The sequence below is a fragment of the Penaeus vannamei genome, chromosome 4 (assembly GCF_042767895.1).
Source record: "Penaeus vannamei isolate JL-2024 chromosome 4, ASM4276789v1, whole genome shotgun sequence".
NCBI lineage: Eukaryota > Metazoa > Arthropoda > Malacostraca > Decapoda > Penaeidae > Penaeus > Penaeus vannamei.
This window is the reverse complement of record NC_091552.1, coordinates 35,661,201-35,681,200: the sequence shown is the minus strand read 5'-3', so window position 1 is coordinate 35,681,200 and position 20,000 is coordinate 35,661,201. Positions and strand designations below refer to the sequence as shown.

The 20,000-nt window shown below is 43.6% G+C and overlaps 1 protein-coding gene across 17 annotated transcripts in view; it reads right to left on the bottom strand.

Moving 5' to 3' along the window:
- LOC113805826 (uncharacterized) overlaps positions 1-20,000 on the bottom strand; it is a 268,366-nt gene that overhangs the window by 4,906 nt on the left and 243,460 nt on the right. For 7 of the 17 annotated variants that reach the window (XM_070120960.1, XM_070120961.1, XM_070120963.1 and 4 more), the window contains 14 exons: positions 11,679-11,912; positions 7,878-10,739; positions 7,281-7,644; positions 6,959-7,167; positions 6,644-6,817; positions 5,104-5,967; positions 4,387-4,584; positions 4,068-4,256; positions 2,561-3,962; positions 2,281-2,431; positions 1,941-2,136; positions 1,710-1,829; positions 1,011-1,178; positions 717-751 (listed from right to left, as the gene is read on the bottom strand). In XM_070120960.1, coding sequence (XP_069977061.1) covers positions 717-751; positions 1,011-1,178; positions 1,710-1,829; positions 1,941-2,136; positions 2,281-2,431; positions 2,561-3,962; positions 4,068-4,256; positions 4,387-4,584; positions 5,104-5,967; positions 6,644-6,817; positions 6,959-7,167; positions 7,281-7,644; positions 7,878-10,739; positions 11,679-11,912 — 7,166 coding nt within the window. Of the gene's footprint in view, positions 1-716; positions 752-1,010; positions 1,179-1,709; positions 1,830-1,940; positions 2,137-2,280; positions 2,432-2,560; positions 3,963-4,067; positions 4,257-4,386; positions 4,585-5,103; positions 5,968-6,643; positions 6,818-6,958; positions 7,168-7,280; positions 7,645-7,877; positions 10,740-11,678; positions 11,913-18,251 lie in introns of all 17 variants that reach the window. The other 10 variants (XM_027356877.2, XM_027356875.2, XM_027356880.2 and 7 more) reach the window with 8 other exon arrangements.

The following is a 20,000-nucleotide window of genomic DNA, read 5'->3' as shown; positions in this document are numbered from 1 at the left end:
TGGTAGCCATTCGTCACTTTATTTTTTCCATTTCTTTCTCTCTTCCCAATAAAAAGAACTAAATCAAACAACAAGTTCACTGTATGATGCACATCCTAAACAAAACCAATTTTGATTCCATTTTTTGAAAGGCTATAACAAGGGAAGATGTTATTCAGGTGCATTATTTTTGTCTATTTTTTCTTGTTTACCTCATACTTAAATGCGTAAGTGGAACATTCCTTTCATTAACTTGTCTGTTTTCAACGAAGTTAGAATGCCTCCCCTTTAATGGTAATGACTATGCTCAACTCACCTTTCTACATATATGAAAGCCACCTTTTTCAGCTCAAACTAAATACCTTTCTAAGCTAAACTATAACTCCTCAGTCCCCCAAAGTCTGTGCTGGCTATGCAGTAACAAACAATTAGTCCGTTGAATTGTCGTGCCTTAGAGCAAACCAACTGTCTCAAGTTTCGTCACTTATCTTATTAAGTATCTCAGCTTATCTGCAGCTTACCTTCTTTAATCCCTTGGTGAATGTATGAAATAATTGCATCTCTCCTTCATGCAAGTCTATTTTTTCAGCAAACCACCACAATTCTTGTTAAATTTTTACTGAGATTCAAGAGAAAGTATATGAAATATAGAAACAAGCTGTTAGTTTATATCCAATACCCTTTACTGCATTACTCCCTTATCATCACCATGCATGAGCCATGCATTGTGTACTTACCCGCTGAGAGTTGGATGTGGTACTCGATGCGTCATCTATGAAAGAAGAAAAGAAGGCACAACATATTAAAAGACTATCAGCAATAATTTTAATTAATGTACAATAATTTTAGATTACTCCCCCCCCCCTTTTAACTGATATATACAAAACACAACTATTCCTGTCATCTATCATTAATACTATCCTTCATCTAATACATTATAAAACTGTCATAAACTAATACAAAACTACAATCTTTCATAGGAAAAACATCCCTCGAAATCACCCAAAACATCCCAAAGCTCATGTACTAACCCCTGGGAGGGCCGATGGTAAGTGTGACTGAATAGCCCGATTCCTTGATCAGGTTGACAATATGGCCGTGGTGCAGGGTCTTGATGTCTACCCCATTGACAGCTAATATGCGATCTCCAACATGTAGACGACCACAACGCTCTGCTGGACTTCCTTCTATGATGCGACCTGAAAAGAGGAACAAGAGTTCTTTTACTGATGTCTTGTATATTAAAGAATGAAACCGAATGGGCAATGTACATGTTTTTTTTATCTATGTACAAATATGATTAAATACCTGCATTTCTGATACCAACTTCCTTGCACCCATCATACCATGGTGTTATGTTCTGCAACTATTTTTTTTTGCCAATAAGGAGCCTGATTTCCCCATTCCATTAATTTGTGGGGAATTATTTTCTTCTATTGCTATTGAAATATTCTTGTCATTGATATGATTACTATAATTTTATTTAAATAGTAATTACAATAAAAATAATTAAAAAATCAAAATTAATCTTTCCGAAAATCAAGAAAAAGAGTAAAAATGTAATATAGGTAGGACTAATAATTGTCTCCTCTATGAATAAGCACTTGTGGAGCCATCTCTGTGTAATCACAATTAATAAATTAAAATTACATCTACATGCATTCATTTTTCTGAAAAATCATAAGCTCAAACATATATGAAGTACCAGAAAATAAATCAGCGCAACATACCTATAGTGGAGCCAGACTTTGTGACTGATGATATAATCACAAAGCCAAAGCCTTCATTTTCTCTTCTTGTGACTTGTATATCATATGGAAACTGCATTTCCAGTGATCTATTATGAAGTTCTGAAAATTGGAAAAAGTTAATACACTTCTGGCATACAAATGGAAATAAAACTTTTACTAAAATTCATACGATATTAAACATACTATGATACAGATTCCACAATAGCATACCAGAGGGATTTTGTGTACGTCGTCTCAAAGTAAGCGTGACTCTTCCATGTGTGGCAGCGGCAGACATGAGCTGAACAACACGATGATGACTTGCTCCCAGCACCATTTCACCATCGACACCTACAATCTCATCACCAGTGCAAATGCTACGATCTTGGTCAGCTGCTCCACCAGGGACAATGTGGCCAATGGATACCTGCAAAGGAGATACCAATATGATTACTAATGATATGATCACTATTAAAACTCACTTAGAAATAGAAGAATGCATAGGTCATAATGAAAAATAAACATTTTCAGAGAAATCATAACTGAGCTTGGCTAACTCTGGATAGCTTACCTGAGACCCCTCTTCAGTTCCTCCTACAATTCTAAAACCAAAGCCAGTCTCTTGTCTCTTGAGTGTTACAGTGAACTCCATGTATCCTAGACTGTCGTTAGAACCAACAGGAGGACCACGAGGATTCACACTGTATCGCCCATCAGGGAATCTGCAGGAGAAATGTTTAATAAATTTATATTTACTAGTACAAAGTATACCACATATATCATGTAAAATATACTGCACTTAAAACATAAGTATAATTCTACAATAAAAATGAATAATAATAAATAAATACCTGGGCATGCTAACAGGTGCTGGATGCTCATACTCAAAGCTAGTGGACTCTTTCCTTCTTCCTAAACTGTCAGCCTGGTTGTTGAAGCCATCAGAGTTGTTGTAACCTGCCGAGTTGTTTTGGCCATGGAAAGGTGGGTAAGGATTCCTGGCAGGAGGAATCTGAGCTTGTGAACTATAGCCAGAGTCTTGTCGGGGTAGATCGTAGCCATCTTTGGAATACTGCATGTAATCATAGCCAGAATTTTGTTCCATGCTAGTATTATGATTATTATTTATAAGGTTTGATGTATTGGAAAGGTTGTTGTTGTAATGTAAATAATGAGGATATCCCTGGTTGACGTATTCCTTAGTAGGTGTCTTGGCATTTGTTCTCTTCATCTCATACTCATAATGGTCAGCATGCTGTTGGTAGTACCCATCCTGAGCATATAGATCATTGTGGTAATAGTAACTATTCTGTGGGGGAACCTGGCCATCACCTTGACTATCCTGGCCAGCATTACGATTCATTTCCCCAATGTAATTTTCATAGTTGTTCTGCTCCAGGCTGACTTGTCCCATCTGTGCAGACATGGTGTTGACCTTAGAGTCATACTGGGAGTCTCCCTGTCCCCCAGTATAAGAGAATGCACCTGGGTATGGTGCATGAACTGAGGTAGGTGTATAGGGTGGTCGGTAATCCATGTTGCCTTCCAGCTGCCTGCTCCCATCAACCGTGTTACTGACATCAACACCGCTCATGACATTTGGAGTCTTCGGCCGATTTCGAGTATCTACAAGGGGAGTCTTAGGTCTATTTGGAATCACTTCCTTGGGTTGTGAACTGTACATATCTGCAGTTGGAGTTTTACTTCTGAAGAGCCCACTGGCAACTCCTGATTTCTTAGGGCTAGTTTGATCTTTGCGAATCCCTCGAGACTTTGTTGGTGAGTTGAGCCCACCTCTTTGCACCATGATAACTGCCTCCTGCCCTTGTGCACAGTCTTTCAAGACTTGCACCACTTCTGTATGACTCATTCCTTTCACATTTATATTGTTTATGTCAACTAAAATATCACCTTCAATCAAGTTTTTACACCTAACACGATCTAAAATCTTTTTCACTTTTTGTCCATATGCACTGTCCGCTATGGTAAATCCAAAGCCATTAGTACCTTTTACAATTGGTATAGTCAGATATTCTGGTTTGCTTAAGGCTGATGGATAAAAGTCTAAAATATCAGGTGTGTGATCAAAATTTTCAGAACTAAGTAGATCAGCACTCCCTGGTCGGGGCACTTCTTGAACACGTTCGGGATTGCTTAAGTCTGGCATTGATTTCGCTGTGTTCATACTCTCGCTCGAATTGTTTCTCGATCGTTCATAGCCTTCACAAAAGCCAGACTTCGATGATCGTGCATCTGCAAAGAGTGAAAGTCTTTTATGCACTGAATAAATGCAACTAATAGATTAATCAGTAGCAATACAATGAAATTTAGTTATTTATACATCTGGCAAACACTCACCTGCAGTCGTAACAGCTACAGTGGTTACAATTTCAGTATTTGGGTCGTTGGGATCAAAAGGTAAAGGATAACCTCTACAGACCTCTAGGTACACAGTGCGACCTGGGTCTATGTTTTGAAACATGTTCACAACGTCAGCATGGGTATAACCTAAAACACAGGTGTCACCCACATAGACCAGAACATCGCCTGCAAAGATACAAATGAAATTTTGTGTAAATATTAACCTAGAAAAAAAATATTCAAATATGGCATATTGCCTTTCCTGCATCTGCAAGTCCTAACTGATACATGAAGCAAAACTGTTTATTGACATTACCTGTGCGCAGTTTTCCATCTTGCCATGCTGGGCCATTCGGGACTACACTTTTGATCTGCAGGAACTCTTCTTCATTGTCATCACCACCAACGATCGTGAAGCCCAACCCTCGTGATGACTTTACCAAGCTGGTGCGGATAAATTCACCCTGCAGCTCTGCTGGGTTACGGGTGAATATTATACCTTGGCCTGAATGGTCTGAAAAATTATATCAAATGAGTAATTTAAATTTGAAATTCATCTAAACAGGATTTTTTAAGATAAACCAAGAGCATAACTGAATTAACAAAAAATGCATCAGTATTTCAGTATATACTGATTGCCAAAATAAGTAAAAGTGGTATAGAAATTATTTTAATAAATCAGTTTTATATCAAAAATTTTCCAGTGCTGTTACTGAGTTAGTGGTATATAGGTTAGCCCACCCAGTCGCACATCTCAGGTTAATGTAGTCGCACTTATTAGTGTGTTACCATAATTAGTAAGCGAAAATATCTCCTCACATCAGGTACCATTGGGGATTGTGTTCAAGACCTATTCACATTAATACACATACATACAAACACATAAGATACATTCTCCATGTGTATTATAACAAAAATCATAACAATTGTCAATAAATAAAAAAAAAAAAAAAAGAGCCAAAGCTTAAACCAGCCCAGCAGAACAATCATTAGCAGAAGCATGAAGCAGCCAACACTATTTTTTGGAGAATACCTTTCCTTCTTAAGCTGACTGCCGATACTATAGGGTCCTCCGATGGACGGTAGAGGGGGGAGGCAGAGGGAGTAAGGACAGAGTAAGGGTAATAGCTAGAGTATGATCTTTGGTGATGAATTACTGGGTATGCTAAATCCTGGGTGCTTGGTAGTGGTGATGACAAGAACCTTGTGAGAGGGTAAGGTGTTGGGGTAGGAAATTGGGGTGGGCTACCTCTTACAATGTGGCTCGGGCTGTACTGCAGAGGACTGGAGCCTGTGCTGTAGTTGTACCTGAGGCTATTGTAAGGACTACTGAACATTGGCATTGGTCCTTTAGGAGAGGACGAGGCTTGAGGTATTCGGAGGCGAAGCGATTTGGGAGCGAGATTTTGGTAGTTGGGAAAGTGGGGCTTGGCAAAATTTGGGACAATAGTTTGATTGAAGGTTGGATTCTTCACCTCTTGATTCCGAATTCCATGACTTAGTGTTGGTTTTTGGTTTCTACTAGCATTACTTTGCTTACTGGCTGAATTGATTTGGTCAGAAGGATGAAAATTATTGGGAGAAATGGTTAAGTTGTTTGGCTTTGAAACCTGAGAACTTTGTGAGAGATTGTTTGCTTTATGAGGTGTTCCACTAGCTAAATGTACAGGATCCATAGGGCCAGAAATGGTTAAATTTTGCCTAAGATTTAAGTTTGAATGTTTCTGAGAACTATCTGGATGCTTGTGATTGGGAGAAAGAGAGCGAGGACGAGGGAGGGAGTTCTTGTCCATACGGTTGTGAACCCGAATATACGTTTGCTGCGCTTGCACCTGCAGCTTAGAGTCTTTGCCTTCTGATGCCAAGCACGGTAAACAGGGCAGGTACAGCATGAGCCCTAGAACAACCCAGAGACAAACTCATTTACATACAGTAGCAAGCAAGTTGTACTGCTTTACCAAGATCCAATCTCATGTACTGTGTTGTTCCTTGCTTGCACAACTAAAATGTTATCATGACTTCCTAAGTACATTTGACAAGACAAACACAAAAACTGAGCTAGCTTACACTTGCTTTATGGAGCAGCAAAAACAAAACAAAAATACAGCTGAGCCATACTTGTCTCTGGACTGTTATAACAGAGACATTATTAGATGCAAACTACTAAATGCATGCAAAACATGTCCCCTCTTATGCCAGGAAATTAGAGAGTTAGAATCCCAGCTGGAACTTAGCTATGGTATACTACAAGATCAGAAATTCCATACATTCTGAAACACTGGCCTAATAATTTCTCAATGGAGATATTATTACACCTATAGTAAGAACTTTGTTATGGCTCAGAGGGGCCATGCCTGCATCACCTAGAAGAGACAGACTAGGTTCATAAAAGGCAAAGGGTTCACACACTGCTGCTGCTAATTTTGAATAAAACAAAACAAAAAACAAAGCACACAAAAAATACACAACATTCAAAGGATTCATATAAAAAACAAGAACTGATAACACTGGAAAAAACCCTAACCACACTGCCTTTACTGAACACTCAAAGAAAGATGGAGTTGCTTAGGTACCTGTGTGGGAGGACTTTAGATCGCACTCACTGTTTGCACGTTTAGGGCCACTACCAGGAGGAGGCTGAGGGCCATCAGCTGTGTTTGGGGCTCCCACACCACTGCCCTCGTTTGCAGTCTTCTTCTGGCGAGGGAAAGTGTTGTTCCCACCTTCTGCTGGACTGTTTCCACCTCCTGCAAACATGAGTCAAGTTAGTATACTGTGAAATTTAAGTTTATATGAATTACCTTTCTTTTCTCCTTTTTGTAATGGATTCCAGCAAATACAAAAATTAAAACAAACTCGTTGCTGTGCTATTTGAAAAGAGGGCTTACCTTGCTCTGTAGGCTGCTTCTTTGCCATGACAACAGGATTTTCATACTGTGTTTTTCTGTTCACATGGTCAATGTAGTATGTACCATACTGAGGATCATCTATTCTCTCCCACCCAAATGGCAACTCATCCTCACCACATTCTTCTGCATTTCTTTTTTGTACACGAGCTAATCTGGGATCCAACCAGGAAGACGTTCCAGCCACATGACTGTAGTAAAAATTGGTATTAGCAAGTCAATATCACCTCAACACTACTTAGTCTCGTCAAAACACAGCATATCCACATGTAAGTACAAAATTATCTGAAGAACAATTACTTACTCTATGTAATATGGCTCCCCATTTTCAGTATACGCTTTCTCCCAGTTGGAAGGAAGTGGCCCAAGTTCTCCTGATGTTGGAGAGTCTGGAGGCTGTAGCTGCATGCCTCCCTCTTCTGCCACCATCCCCTGGTGCATGCCAGGAGGGCTGTAATGTGTTCCCGGCGGATAAGGATGCTTGGGTGAGTCAGGTGGAGGCTCTGTGCTGGTGGTGTTGGCAGCCATAGCTTCTACATTGGAGCGGTTGCGTCGTCGTTTACCTTCTGAGCTTGGGTGAGCTCCAGGTAAGACTGCTGCACCTGCTGGGCCCCGAGACAGGTGGTCCGGAGGTAACGATGGGGGTTTTGGAGTACCGTAATGGTTACCTAAGAAAAACATTGTCTATTAGGAAAAGGATTTTTTTTGTATGATCATCCATTTCATATAACATTGTTGGAAAGATTAAAGTTTCAAATGAAATTATTTGAAAATGTGCCATGTTTTGAATATTAGTGTACTAAAACTACTTATGACAGTAATAAGCATGCAAGTGGTATACAGAATGAAATGCTTACTTTTAAGCCTAAAGCTATGTATGAAGCCAGCTAAAAAGAAATACCTGATTTTTTATGGTAATAAGACTCCCCTGAAGACCAAAATTTATGAGCTGGACCAAGAGACCTGCGCCATTCATTTCTGTCTTCAGTCTGCTGTAACAGTCTGTTAATAAACTTTCTTTCGTTTTCTGGACTGTCTTTTCTGTCCACAATTGGGGAACGTTTGCCATCATCTGACAGTCTACCTTCTGCTGTCTTTGATTTTAGACTAATCCTGATGAAATTTTGGAGGTTGTTACCTTGTGGCTGTATGGCACGCCTTTGTCTTTCATGTGGTGTCTTTACTACACTAAATCTTGAGGGTGCATTTCTACTAATGAACAGAGTTCTTTGTGGTGGTGGTGCAGGAATAAAATGTGCATTACTTCTTCTCTTGAAATTAGAACTGGGACTTCTATCTTCTTTCACACCAGAATACAAACTACCATCCCCTTTTAATTCCAAATCTCCTTTGGCATCAATGTGTGGAGGATTATTGGGAATTGCAAAATGTCTTGATTTTGATACTCTTGGAGTTTTGACTGGAAGTGACTTACTAATTGTTTCTTTGTCATTACTACTGGCTCCTGAAGTCATACAAGTATTATTCATAGGTTTAAGATATTCATTTGAACTGGCAGATGAGGTTGAGGATGAAATGGAGTCCTTTCTATTATCGGCACTTCTAACATCTGACCTATCTGGATTATTCCTATCATATTTGGAAAAATTCACACTGTTATTTTGTGGAAGCCCACTTTTCACATCTGAACTTTGTGGATTATCTCTGTTACCAAAACTTGAATTAGTATCCAGAGCCAAATCTAAAACCTCTGATTCCTTAATCCATTTCTTATTTTCCGCCTTTTTTACATATGAGTTCTCTAGGCTATTTACAAGTTTGATATAAGCATCCCTGTTAGATTTTGAAACATTCTTATATTCATTCTGTGGATGTTCATGAATCTGTTTACTGTTTGATTTTAATGGAGACCTTCCATATTTTATGACACCATTGCCTTTTGGATGATCAATCAAATCTTCTCCAGAATTTTCAAATGACGAGAATCTATCTGATACCATGTCAGTTGAGCATCCATCTGGAACTGGCATGACATTTGCTCCTTTCGCAGGATATTGAATATCCACTGCAGACTTTTGGTCAAATAGATTTTGTCCAATATCTTTTTCTACTACAGTTTTGTGCTCTTCTGATATCATATTTTCTGTAATTCTTCTTTTAGGCTCATTCTGTCTTCCCAATAATTTCTCTTTATTAACAGCAATACTTTCCGCATATTTTTTCAGTGAAGAACTTCTAGGTGGTAGAGCTGGCTTCTCTACACTTGTGATTTTGATGTCTGAAGAATTGAATGTCATAATATACTTGCTAGTTCCTGTGTCCTGAATGCTATGATTAACTCTATAAACATTTACACTACCAGAAGATGAACTGTCACACCGATCTGATTGCTTTTCAAAACCTGAGTCATACATGAAATCATCCAAATTAACACTAGATATGTCACTATCTGTATATGATGCAGTTTCCATTGCAGTGCCATCTGGAGACACTGATAGTGCCTGGGGTGTGGAAAGGAAGGCTGAGTCACTGGTGTCTGACAAAGTCTCCTGCTGATGAATACCAATTATGTTATTTACCTCTTTGTCATAACTCTGGATATTATGGTGGAGTTCAGAGAAGCAATTGCCTAATATCATATGGGCTTCAGTAGAAGTGCTTTCTGGTGCAGTTTGATCAGGATTGCTTTTTATTACAGCAGTGTGAAAGGAGGGTGTGTTCTGGTCAATATTTTGTCTACTAAGAAAAATAGGAAACGTATCTACTGGGTCTACTGACTCCTCATTTGTTAGTAGAGAAAGATTATCAGCAGATATACTTTTTACATTAGGAATCCAATTTCCAAGGTCTACAGATGTTGTTTGTGGTTTTCTATTATAACCTCTGTAAATATTTGGAAACACAACTGATTTTCTAAGGCCTTCACTGTGAGCAGGTAATTTGTCACTGTCAACAGATGTGCTATCATCATTACTGTCACTACCAACAATAGTATCACTGTCCTCACTGCCACTAAAGAGAGACTCAAGGTCTGATTCTTCAGTTATATATTCATCTGACAGCGTTCTTCTCCTGGTTCTTTGATGAGGCTGAGTGAGGAGAGTCTGAGCTACGAGAAAACTACTTGGCATAGATTTGTAATTTGGGTCTACTGAAAATGATGCTAAGCTTTTACTTTTCCGCATAGAAGAGTTTTTACTACGACTAGAAGCTCTACGAGAAAAGGTACCTGTGGAATGATTATTTGGCAAAGATGCTTCATGCTTGCTGGACATGTAAGCTTGGCCACGTAATTCGTTTTCACTCATACGATAACGCTGACTTCCATTCCGAATAAAGTATTCCTTAATTTCGTTCGCACTGAAAGTTCGATTTAATTCTCTAAGTGAAGGGCGCTGAACCCCCTTTAACAATCTTCCTGGAAGAGTTTTGATTTTGTCCGAGCTATACTTTCCTGCCCTTGGTTGTTTTATGGGCAGAGAAAAAGAACGCAAGAGGTTGTTGCCATCCAGAGGTTCTGTATGTGCATCGGGATCCAACCCTGGTTCACTTTGGGGTTCACTAGGAGGGGCATCATCACTAGGCAATGCAGCCCTTGCCCTTCGCATGCCCATCCAGGGAGTAAGGAGAGGAGGAAGGCGTCTTCGTTCCATAACAGGGCTTGGAAATGTTTCAGAAGAGTTATGTGATGTGACCGATGCCATCCTGTAGCGCAACCTATGCCGGGTTATGCGCTCTGCAGTGTGTCGCTGCTGCAGGGCGGATGATATGGGGGATGGTACTGGTGTCCCATATTCATGTCCTGTAAGCAAAATACTTCACCTTCTGCCAAGTAACAAGTGTCACATCATGCAGTTGAGACACACTTGCCATCTAGCAAGAGCTACATCCCATGCACAATTGACTGAATGACCTCTTGTGCCATGTGACTTACAATAATAAAAAATAACATTAAATCAATTACTCAGACAATTGCCTTGCATACCTCTTGCAACATTTCTAGGTCTTCTATTTGTTTCTTTCTCGTAATTCAGAAGATAATCCCTATATGATGGCCTCCTAATAGGTAACGCCATCACTACAGTATTTGTACTGGTAGCAGCACTATGCTAAGGCTTATCTCAACGTACAATCTTACAGTATCTTATCACCAACTTTGAGCTTCTAATTTTAGGCCTGATAAAAAGGTATTCACTCAAGCAACTGGCTTTTGATGTCCCAGATTTACAGTGGGTGCAGGGGGTCTTCAACCCCCCCACCTGGAATTAACTTCATCCACTCTGAGAGTTTTTGCATTGTAAGTTGAAAATGTATTTATTTATTTATTTATTTATTTTGACTTTAACCCAACAAATTTCCCCAATATCCTGCCATGAGTGCAGTATGACTTTATATATAAATATATATCTATTCTGTAGCATCATTTGATATGTAAACAACACACATTGGCATAAGAGGTCATCCATTTATCATTTTTTTATTTCAAAATGATAAAGTTAGAAAATGCAGCACTCATCTAAACATGCTCTGCAAATATTATTGTTACTTATTATCCATTCAAGTATTTTGTATGCCATTTTTGAGACCATGAAAACTGTTAGTTTTGCAAGCAGTGAGAAGTATGCGATTCAGAGAAAACATTTATTTTATATGAAAGTGCTTATTCAGTTATTAGCAACATGCAAGACATGCCAGAAAAAAGAAAACCAAACTCAAGCCACTGTCCAGAGTGCAAACTCACCCTCAAAGACACCAGACTCCAGGAGGTTCCCGGATCTCTGCAGAGCACGAAATTCTTCCTTGGAGAGAAAAGTGTAGTCGACTCCGTTGACCTCCCCCTGACGTGGAGACCGGGTGGTCACTGGAACAGTACGCAGGTACACGTTGTCGCGGATGGTGTTCTGCAGCTCATGGTCCACGCTACCCTTTTGGAAACGTGTGTTCAGGTACTGCCGCAGATCACGAGTCAGGGACCCTGCAAAAGGAGAGGGAAGCCATTAAGTCCTGAAGTGAGGAACCACAGTGCCGTGCACAGATAACTGATATCTGCTGGGATAAATATCAGTACTGATTATAGTAGCAATTCTGCTTATCAACAATGCCAGAAATAGTGATGAGATAGTTTTCTTTCAACATTACCTGAGCCATTCAAGTGCTCAAAAAATGTGACAGCCCAGTTTCCTTTCAAGTTTAGTGAAGGCTTAAGTCATAGAAAATGAGCATATCACTGGTGTGAATGGCCATCATATTATCATCATACCATTAATAATAATAATAATAATGATAATAATATAATAACAGCAACAACAACAACATCAATAATATTAAAAATAATAATAATAATATTTATAGTAGGAGTAATAACAATAGTAATAACAATATTAATAATAGTAATAAAAAAAATAAAAAAAATATTTATAGTAGTAGTAGCAGTAGTAGTAATAGTAGCAGTAATAATAATAATAATAATAATAATAATAATAATAATAATAATAATAATAATAATAATAATAATAATAATAATAATAATAATAATAATAACATTAGTAATAATAATAATAGTAGTAGTCATAACAATAATATTAATACTAAAATATAATATAATATATAATATATTATACTATAATGAAATGTAAAATGATAATGATGATGATGATGATGATGATGATGATGATAATGATAATAATGATAATAATAATAATAATAATAATAATAATAATAATAATAATAATAATAATAATAATAATAATAATAATAATAATAATAATAATAATAATAATAATAATAACAATAACAATAATACAGGATTTTATTTATGACATGTGTCAACCTCACAGATAAGATACAGCATGCATTCTTCACTCGTTACCCTTGCCTGTCTGCGTTATCTGATATGCCTGTGGCCCTCCTTGCGTCAACAAACTGGCATTCATGTACACTGACAAAGGTGTGAGCATTACACGTTCACAACCGTTATGGATGCTCTACAACTTAACCGGTGGAGCATCTTGTGGTGATGAGCTTCTGAATGCCTGAATACAAGTGCAAAGAGACGACCTTTTTTAAGAATGAAGCAGAGAGCGGCTATAGCATATTGCGTGTGTCTGCGAAATGCATTCTAGATCATCTTGGTATCATTCAAACTTTTTTTATCCTAGTTTTATTGTCACGAACGGAATTTCCATGGCTGTACAAAAAAAAATAAAATGATGCAGAATCAATGTTTTATTAATGCTCAATACCACAGAGAGAGCATCCCAAGTTGCTATTTTTTTTTTAGCAAAATCATCCTTAATTCTATAATAATATACCAACAACATATTTACATAAAAAGTGGCAGTATCAGTCACATGGCAACATTGTCATTTTCATAGCTTAAAACGATACGTGTGACGAAATGTCTGATGATACCCCCCCCCCCACCCCCCGTCTAATGGAAACTCAAATCTATCCACTTGAAATTTATAAAATCATAACTCCATCGCTTATCGTTATCGCAAGAGATTAATAGGAAAGTCCCCCAAAAATCAAGATAAAAATCCTTCCTCCGAGATGCCAAGTGACGAGACAAGATTTCCGACAATGCCTTGATAACAGGGAATGGCTATCATGAAGACCCGTGAGGTGGAGCCACAATGTTCTTGCCTCGTCACTCCCTCATTCCGCCCTGGCCGCTTCTCCACGCTGCCGCTCCTACTCTCCTCTCCTCTCTCCCTCCCTCTTCCTCTCTCCCTTCACCTTCCTATCTCCTCCACCCCCCCCTCCCCTCCCCATCGCCGTAGTCCGCACTTTCATTCATTTATACCCGCAGGCGATTCACGCTTTCGAAACGAGCGAACGTAAAATGTGGGGGAGGGGTTTCCTTACTTTTTCTACTTTTTCACCTTTTCAAAATCCTTCCAAACAACCTGACCTTTCCATCCCCACCTCAAACTCACTCATTTCTCCCCCCTAAACCCCCAACCCCCCAAAAAAAGAGAGAAAAGAAAATCTCTCCCAAGCGAAAAAAAATGTAATGGCGTAGCGTCGCGAGCGTGGCGCCATCGCGTTCGTTGCAGCTCTCAAAGTCCAAGCGGCAGTGGACTTTAATGAACCAGCAATGAGTCGCCGTCGGAAACCAAGCGAACGCGGAATCAAACAAAAGCGCAGCGGCAGAGAAAGCAGGAAGACAACAGTGTCGGCTCACTGCTTCCGCTCCTTCCTGTCTTGTCTTGAAAGCGACTTTCTTCCCACACGAAAGCCTTTCATTCTCTCTTGTTTTTAAGTCCTTTCATCCTACAGGATTATTCTACTTGTCCGCCTAACAAGGAACTATCCAATCTCCGAGTGAATATACAAATCATCTGCTAATGTCCCACGAATAGCAGTGAAAGTTCGGTCTCTTAATCCCGTCTCCAAACCTCTCGAATTAATGATGGCCAGTCTGCCAAAAGGCGTATTCACATCACATATTCAACGCCGTACGCCTGTCTGTGAGCTCTGTGTCCGCTTCCCGCCATCGTTCTCGAGTCTTACGGCACTGTTCGCTTGTCACGGAACTTTCGAATTACCGCATCTGCGTCACACTTGCCGTATACGCGTCCGGGGCTTGTCAGCGTTGACCTGTCAGCGAGCCAGCAGTCAGATGGGAAACCGGTCGTCACAAATTACCAAATATGGCAGGTTCCGAAACAGCTGATTTACCCAACGGTGAATAGCTTGTGGCGCTCACTCACATATATGTGGATACATTGACGCATACAAACACAAAGTCACAAACATATATATTCCTCCCTCTCTCCTCTCCTCTCCTCTCCTCTCCTCTCCTCTCCTCTCCTCTCCTCTCCTCTCCTCTCCTCTCCTCTCCTCTCCTCTCCTCTCCTCTCCTCTCCTCTCCTCTCCTCTCCTCTCCTCTCCTCTCCTCTCCTCTCCTCTCCTCTCCTCTCCTCTCCTCTCCTCTCCTCTCCTCTCCTCTCCTCTCCTCTCCTCTCCTCTCCTCTCCTCTCCTCTCCTCTCCTCTCCTCTCCTCTCCTCTCCTCTCCTCTCCTCTCCTCTCCTCTCCTCTCCTCTCCTCTCCTCTCCTCTCTCTCTCTCTCTCTCTCTCTCTCAATATAGAAGCAAATTTAAGGCCCAAAGAACAGAACAGCTACAGACGCGCAAACAACCATACACACCTCCACACCTGTCCAGGCTCCTGCGGGCGGATTGTTATTCCAAAAGGGGGATTATAAGATCCCGCATCCATCTGGACACAATGACCAGCCTCATAACAAGAGAGAGAGAAAGAAAAAAAATCCGGCTCCTGTATACAAATGATGACTCGGAAAGCCGAACGGGACGGCGAGAAAGTTGGTCCTCCTGACACACAGCGCCAGGGCCTCTCCTTCATACCTGCACGAAACGCCATTTTTCCGCGAATTCCTTTGTGCGGCGTGCGGACGGAATGTGGCGGCGACGGCGACGGCGGAAGCGACGATGGCTCACGTGAAACACGTCCGAGTGTGCCTCTCCCCCTCCCCCCTCTCGCTTTCCCCGATCCGAAAAAAAGAAAAAAAAAGTGTAGAAGTGTGCTCTCCCGTACGTAGTCACTACTTTGCCTCCGATCTGCGGCCCTGAACGACGACGATTACCACGGCCCATAAAAACCGAAATGCTCTGCTCTTCCGTGGAGATGGAAGACCGCAAAGAAGACGACCCTGATTTAAACGTGACGACCCAAACAGACAGGAATGCTACTGGCATCAAGGCTGGGAAACCGACAGCGAATTTCCACAGTGCACGGAGGCCGACCGCGCCCAGGTCACAGTACCACGCGTGAGGGACGTGGCCTCGGGCGAGCGAGTGCCTCGGCCTGCCACAAAACTCCCAAATAGGCGACGAGAGGGCCACTTGACACACATCCATGAATTACTCCGCTGAGCACGGCCGGGGTTTCCACTTTCCTGTGATCCCGTGGTTGTCGCACCCTAAGGGGGAAGGGGAGGAGGAGGGAGGCATGGGGTGGAGGAACCAGCGCCTCCTTCCTGCGAACTTCCGCCGCTGCTCCACTTCCCCCGTGCTGCCCCGTTCCGCCCGCGCATGCCTAGACTCTCACCGCGTTTTACCATAACGCGAGGGGCGACCTAATGGACTTCCTGACACACTTCGTGATCCCTGAAACATGAGCCGCAACTGCCTGTTTCCTCGAGCAGACGATCAGTCGCGTGTTCGGCAAGTCTATATAATATGCTGACAGATATGTACACAACTATATTGGTAAAACATAAATATACCATAAATCGGTATATGCCCTTTAAGCTATACATACGATAAAATACGGAGATAGAGAGAGAGAGGGAGAGAGAGAGAGAGAGAAAGGAGAGAGGGAGAGAGAGAGAGAGAGAGAGAGAGAGAGAGAGAGAGAGAGAGAGAGAGAGAGAGAGAGAGAGAGAGAGAGAGAGAGAGAGAGAGAGAGAGAGAGAGGGGGGGGGGGGAGAGAGAGAGAGAGAGAGAGAGAGAGAGAGAGAGAGAGAGAGAGAGAGAGAGAGAGAGAGAGAGAGAGAGAGAGAGAGAGAGAGAGAGAGAGAGAGAGACAGAGACAGAGACAGAGAGCGCTACGACAGGCCCCAACCAACGCCATCTCCAAGCGCCGCGTCAGAAACAGATCGCCGAGCGGAGGCCGAGCGCCGCCGCGGCCGCCCGCACTGCCATAAGCGTCGTGCGAGAAAAGAAAGTTGTGGCTTCGAAGGGTCGTCCTTTTGCTTCCACCTTTGCCCTCGCCTCCCACCGGAACCACGCCCTCGACAGGGGCGCGCGGCGTCCCTACACGGGTTCTGGTGTTCGGGGGAATGTAGCGGAGCGAGGGAGGGCTACCACAGGCCACGCTCTTCATGTTCAGCATGCGAAAGTAGAAACGGCCGGGATCTCTCCCCATACACGAAACCCTGCCCCCTACAACCCAGCCAACACGCCTCGCCACTCAAGACCGACAGCGGCACGGACAGCCCGGCACCCGAACAAACGCACGATATGTTAAACGCGGGAGGGAAACGCCATTTGGTTATTCAGCAAACACGCTTAACACGGTGGGCTCCCCGCGCACAAACATTCACGAGCGCGCGTGCAACCACGCACTTACTTTCCCCACCTTCGGGCTCGACCAGAGACATCGCCCCCTCAAGAAAGGCGACAGCGATACCGTGATTTATATCTTCAGGAGCGATTGGCCAATCTCGGAATCGTAATAATAATAATAATCGCGTCTTTCAATGGCGCATTGTTTATGCAACGCGGGGAGATGGCTTCATTGTGTCGTTGCTTTATGTCTTGGCGCGCTTTATTACGTTCGCGGAGAGCCGGAGGATTTTTTCGGGCATTCTGAATTTAATTATGGCCTTTGTTCCCAATAACAATGGTCTTTCAGGTTGCATCATTTGTTGGGAGCGCAAATTCTGAACTGAGCCGATATGTGCATATGACCAACAACTCTATTACTTTCTTACGCTTATTCACTCCCACGTGCCTACTCACTCTTTCATTCTCTCTCATCTAAATATGTACAAATATCGCATACATTATGGATTACGCAAATATTAATGTAATTCTACACAAGCGCTCTCTCTCTCTCTCTCTCTCTCTCTCTCTCTCTCTCTCTCTCTCTCTCTCTCTCTCTCTCTCTCTCTCTCTCTCTCTCTCTCTGTGTGTGTGTGTGTGTGTGTGTGTGTGTGTGTGTGTGTGTGTGTGTGTGTTAGAAGCACCGAACAGTCAGTTAACCAAAAATGTGAACTGTCAAGTGTTCATCAAACTCGGCGCCCTTTTGTATAACATGACGCTGGCGTATTCCTCGCAGTGGAGGTATGTCTGTTATACAAACCGAAATTAAGGGCACGCATAATCGCTAAAACAGATATGAAACGGGTAACCAAATGCCGACTACCATATCATTATCACGATTGCTCTGATAATTCAATCTCCCAAAATCAAAACTGTAACTATAATACCATAATTACAGAAATAGATTACCTAAGCTAGTTCATATGCACACACGAATATTTGGTCTCCACTCCAACATGAAACGATAAAATGCATAATTGTTTTCCCCCCAATAAAATAAGAATTAGCGCAGCCAATCAACCATCACAGAACAAAATTTCTTTTCCAGCGCACAAGAGCAAACACGCCATTTTTGTAAACAAGACGAGGCGGCCCCAAGCGTTGGAATCGAGTGTGCCCCTTGAATGAACCACGAGCGAAGGTAGGGGATTTCACGCAATTTCATCACTGCCAACTGCCGGGACATTCCAAGGTGCACCATGTCCCTCTTCGACACCACAACGGCTAAGTACAGACACTATACCTTCGTGCGTATCCTCGGCGTCGGCGTAGTATATGCTGGAGGTGTTGCTGACGAGGGAGCTGGAGGTGACGCCGTAGAACGAGGGCTCGCTGGGCGTCCTGGCCATGGCGTATGCCGCGGAACTCATGTGGTTGGAGTACATGTCCTCATAGTCTCCGCACGAGGGAGCTCGCACTCGTTCCTTGGACGTCGAGCACCACCGCCACGAAGCCGATGTCGAGTCCAAGCTGAGGGCCTCGAAATCGTGCGAGTACGGTCCGGTCCCCGTGTTATCACTGGTGTCTCGGTAGACGTTTCCCTCCATGTGTGAGGCTGAGGATGCCTTGGAAGCACACAGGGGCAATCTCGGGCCAAAGGCTGCCTCGTGGGAGCCATCCCCGGGGCCTTGGGTGACGTTGCCCGAAGTCCCCACGGCCGAGTCGTGAGTGCTGAGCCCCGCCCTCACCACCAGCCCGCACAGAGCCGAAGCATCGCGAACGTCTACGTAATTCTGCGAGTCTTGTTCACAAAATGGGGCGTCAGCTTGCTTGTTACATTTGTCTGAATTACGAGCTGCTTTCTTATCCGTCTCCTTTCGCGAACGTATCGCCGGCAGCTTCCAAGACGCGGTTGACGGGAAATTTGGCAAACCGCTTGGCCGCTTGCTTGTCGTCCGGACAGGGACGAGGGGAGGGGGAGAGGGAGGGGGCGGGGGAGGCAGTTTGCTTGGGTCGACATTGTGAATGTGGGCTGAAGGAGGATGCCCGTCGCCCGGCCGGGAGGGCTTGGCGACGGAATGACTGGGTTGCTTGTTGGTGGACTTGCTTGCGAGGCTGGGGGGCAAGGGTGGGCGAGCGCTGGAGGATTGGCTTGCGGGAGGAGCTGGCTTGGGAGGTGGACGGGGGGGCTGCTTCGATGGGGGGGAGGGCTGGCTGGAAAGACACATGTGGTCTGTGGCGCACGATGACTGGCTGGTGGTGCAAGTGGACTGGGACGGCTGGGTGGAATGGGAACGCGGGTCTGTGGACCGCGTTTGGTGGCTGGTGGAATGGAACGCGCGCTTTGTGGAATAGGATGGTTGGCTGCCGAGTCGAGGTATCTGGTTGCTGGCACTGGACGTTGGGTTGCTCGGATGGCACGGCTGGCTTGAGGAACTGGCGGGCTGGCTGGCGAGAGAAGATGGCCGAGGACTTGCCTTAGGGCCCATGCTGGTATAAAGGGAAAAGGGGGTGGAGGTGGAGTGGGCGGAGAGCTTGAGCGGAGGTGGAGGGGGAGGTGGCGGCGGAAGAGGAGGCAGAGGGCCGAACTGCCACGTCACTTCGTAGGTGCCTGTCGAAGTATTGAGCGGGTCCTTTCCCTGAGGCTGAGCTCCGAGGCCGCCAGGGGCGCTGGCGGTCTTCTTCATCTTGGTGGAGCGGGCGTAGATGGGCTCCAACTTGGCATGCGGAGGGGGCGGGGGTGGGGGACGAGCGGTGGAGCAGGACGCGGAGGAGGAGGAGGAGGAGCTCTCCTGGGTCATGCTCTCCACCCCGCTGGAGGAGCTCTCCCCTGTGGCGTCCCTGGAGCGATGGGTGCGGGCGGCGATGCACTCATCGATGCTGCGCTCATTGTAGTCTCCCGCGGGCGTCACCCACGACAGGTCGCGGTAGTCAACGTAGTTGTTGTAGGCGACGGGCGCCTTCGTCTGGCACTTGGGTTTGGTCCTTTTGAGGGCGGTGTTGAAGATGTGGGCGTCGATGTAGTGCGCTGCGGTGAGGGCGGCGCGCGGGC